The 1,915-nt window shown below is 37.0% G+C and overlaps 1 protein-coding gene across 1 annotated transcript; it reads left to right on the plus strand.

Moving 5' to 3' along the window:
- The first annotated feature begins 622 nt into the window (after window positions 1-622).
- LOC110032131 (ethylene-responsive transcription factor ERF012-like) lies at window positions 623-1,596 on the plus strand. The gene has a single exon (XM_020735655.1). It carries the CDS (start codon window positions 704-706, stop codon window positions 1,247-1,249), a length of 546 nt encoding a protein of 181 aa, XP_020591314.1. The 5' UTR covers window positions 623-703; the 3' UTR covers window positions 1,250-1,596.
- The last annotated feature ends 319 nt before the right edge of the window (window positions 1,597-1,915 follow it).

Below are 1,915 nucleotides of genomic sequence, written 5' to 3' on the forward strand. Positions count from 1 at the left end.
CTTGCCTTCTAATTCCTATGAAGCTTAAAGATAACACCCCTTTCTTCAAATGCTCCTCCATTGACCAACCCATGCCCTGCAATTTTCTCTAATTTTCTCACTAAAACTATGCCATAGCCTAAATGTGCTGGGGTTATTTACAAAAATATCCCTGAAATTTTAAATATTTATAAAATAAATGTTTAAAATTTAATATTGTTTTAAGAACATCTTACTAACTAAATGACAACAAAAAACAAAATAGAAGTGTGTATAATTCCCCTTGGATAAATAAGTTATTACCCATGATATTATTTTTATCATTTAATGATTAAAGTGTAATACAAAATGAATATATACAAAAGTCATATAAGATACCTAAATACATAAAAACTCAATTCATAATTCAAATACTAATTTCATCTCCATTTGCAAATAACAAAAATAATTCATATTTTTTTGAAAATTCCTCAAACTTTTGCAACATATGAAAGTTTTTATAAAAAGATTCTTCAAACATCATCAACATGTAATAAAAATATTATTTACACAAAAATTTTCCCCCACGGTAAAAATGTAAAACTACCCAAGCTCCTTATAAATGCCCCACCCTCCCCCACTCCCCATCTCCTCCACTCCCATTACAATCAATCCGCTCTCCCAACCCACAAAATCGCCAAATCAAACAACCAAACAGACAAAACCCCGCCGCCCGCACTCCACAATGGTGAAATCTCAATCTCCCACTTCCTCCTCCAACTCCTCCTCCGCCGCCACCACCACTATCTCTGGCGGCCAGAAACGCAGAAACCAGAAGCAGTTCAAAGGAGTAAGAATGCGAAGCTGGGGCTCATGGGTCTCCGAAATCAGAGCCCCAAATCAAAAGACTCGCATTTGGCTCGGCTCTTACTCCACCCCTGAAGCCGCCGCCAGGGCTTACGACGCCGCACTTCTCTGCCTCAAAGGCTCCTCCGCCTCCCTCAACTTTCCCCTCTCCTCCCCTCACCAACCCCCTTCCTCCCTCCTCTCCCCCAAATCCATTCAACGCATCGCCGCCGCCGCCGCCGCCACCACCGCCGCCTCCGCCGTTGCAGAGGATGAAATATCGTCATCACCTCCACCGGCGGATAGTTTGGTGGACTTCGGAGCTTTCCAGTCGCCTAAATGCTTCATGGATCCGACTTGGAACCCGTTTGGGTTCTTCACTCCTTTACATCAAGCAGAGGAGTTTGATGAGATTGGGGATCTTAGTCTCTGGAGCTTCTGCTAATGGTTTCCTTAATTACGGATTAGTAAATTTCATTATTTTTTTTTTAATTCTTAAGAGCAAGAGACTGACTTTGCAGTATGGGAGGAAATAGTTTGGTGTCAATGGAGCTGCTGAAATTTGGGGGACTAGTTCCTTTGGGGGTTACTTTTTGAGGGTGGTTTAATTGTCATGATTCATTCGGTGATTTAGGTATATTTGTAATAGTTTTACTTGAGAGAGTAATATAGAGGGTTTATTGTCATAATAGTAGAAATAAGGAGTGGAAGATGAACTTGGTGCTCATTTGTTCAGGCTGCTTTGTTTTGTTTTGTTTAATTATGCAGGATTTGGGGGAATGGAAGGATTTTCAGGCATTTGTTTTTGTCTTCTTTTTATATATTTATATTTATAAATATATGATTAATTATTGGATGGAAAAACAAAATAAAAAGAAAGATGCTTTGATAAGTTGCCATATATATATATTAAAACTATTAAAACTATATTTAGAAAACTCTTAAAACTATATTTATCTATAAGAAAATTTAAGAAAGAAGGACAGCTCATTAGAAAACTCTTAAAACTATATTTATCTTAAAACATATATATAAAATTTTAAGAAAGAAGGACAGCTCATTAGAAAACTCTTAAAACTATATTTATCTTAAAAAAATTCAATTGATGAAA

The sequence above is a fragment of the Phalaenopsis equestris genome, unplaced genomic scaffold (genome assembly GCF_001263595.1).
Source record: "Phalaenopsis equestris unplaced genomic scaffold, ASM126359v1 Scaffold000878, whole genome shotgun sequence".
Classification (NCBI taxonomy): Eukaryota; Viridiplantae; Streptophyta; class Magnoliopsida; order Asparagales; family Orchidaceae; genus Phalaenopsis; species Phalaenopsis equestris.

Excerpts from the sequence above, each read along its gene's own strand:
- LOC110032131 (XM_020735655.1), top strand. The coding sequence starts at position 704 with ATGGTGAAATCTCAATCTCCCACTTCCTCCTCCAACTCCTCCTCCGCC.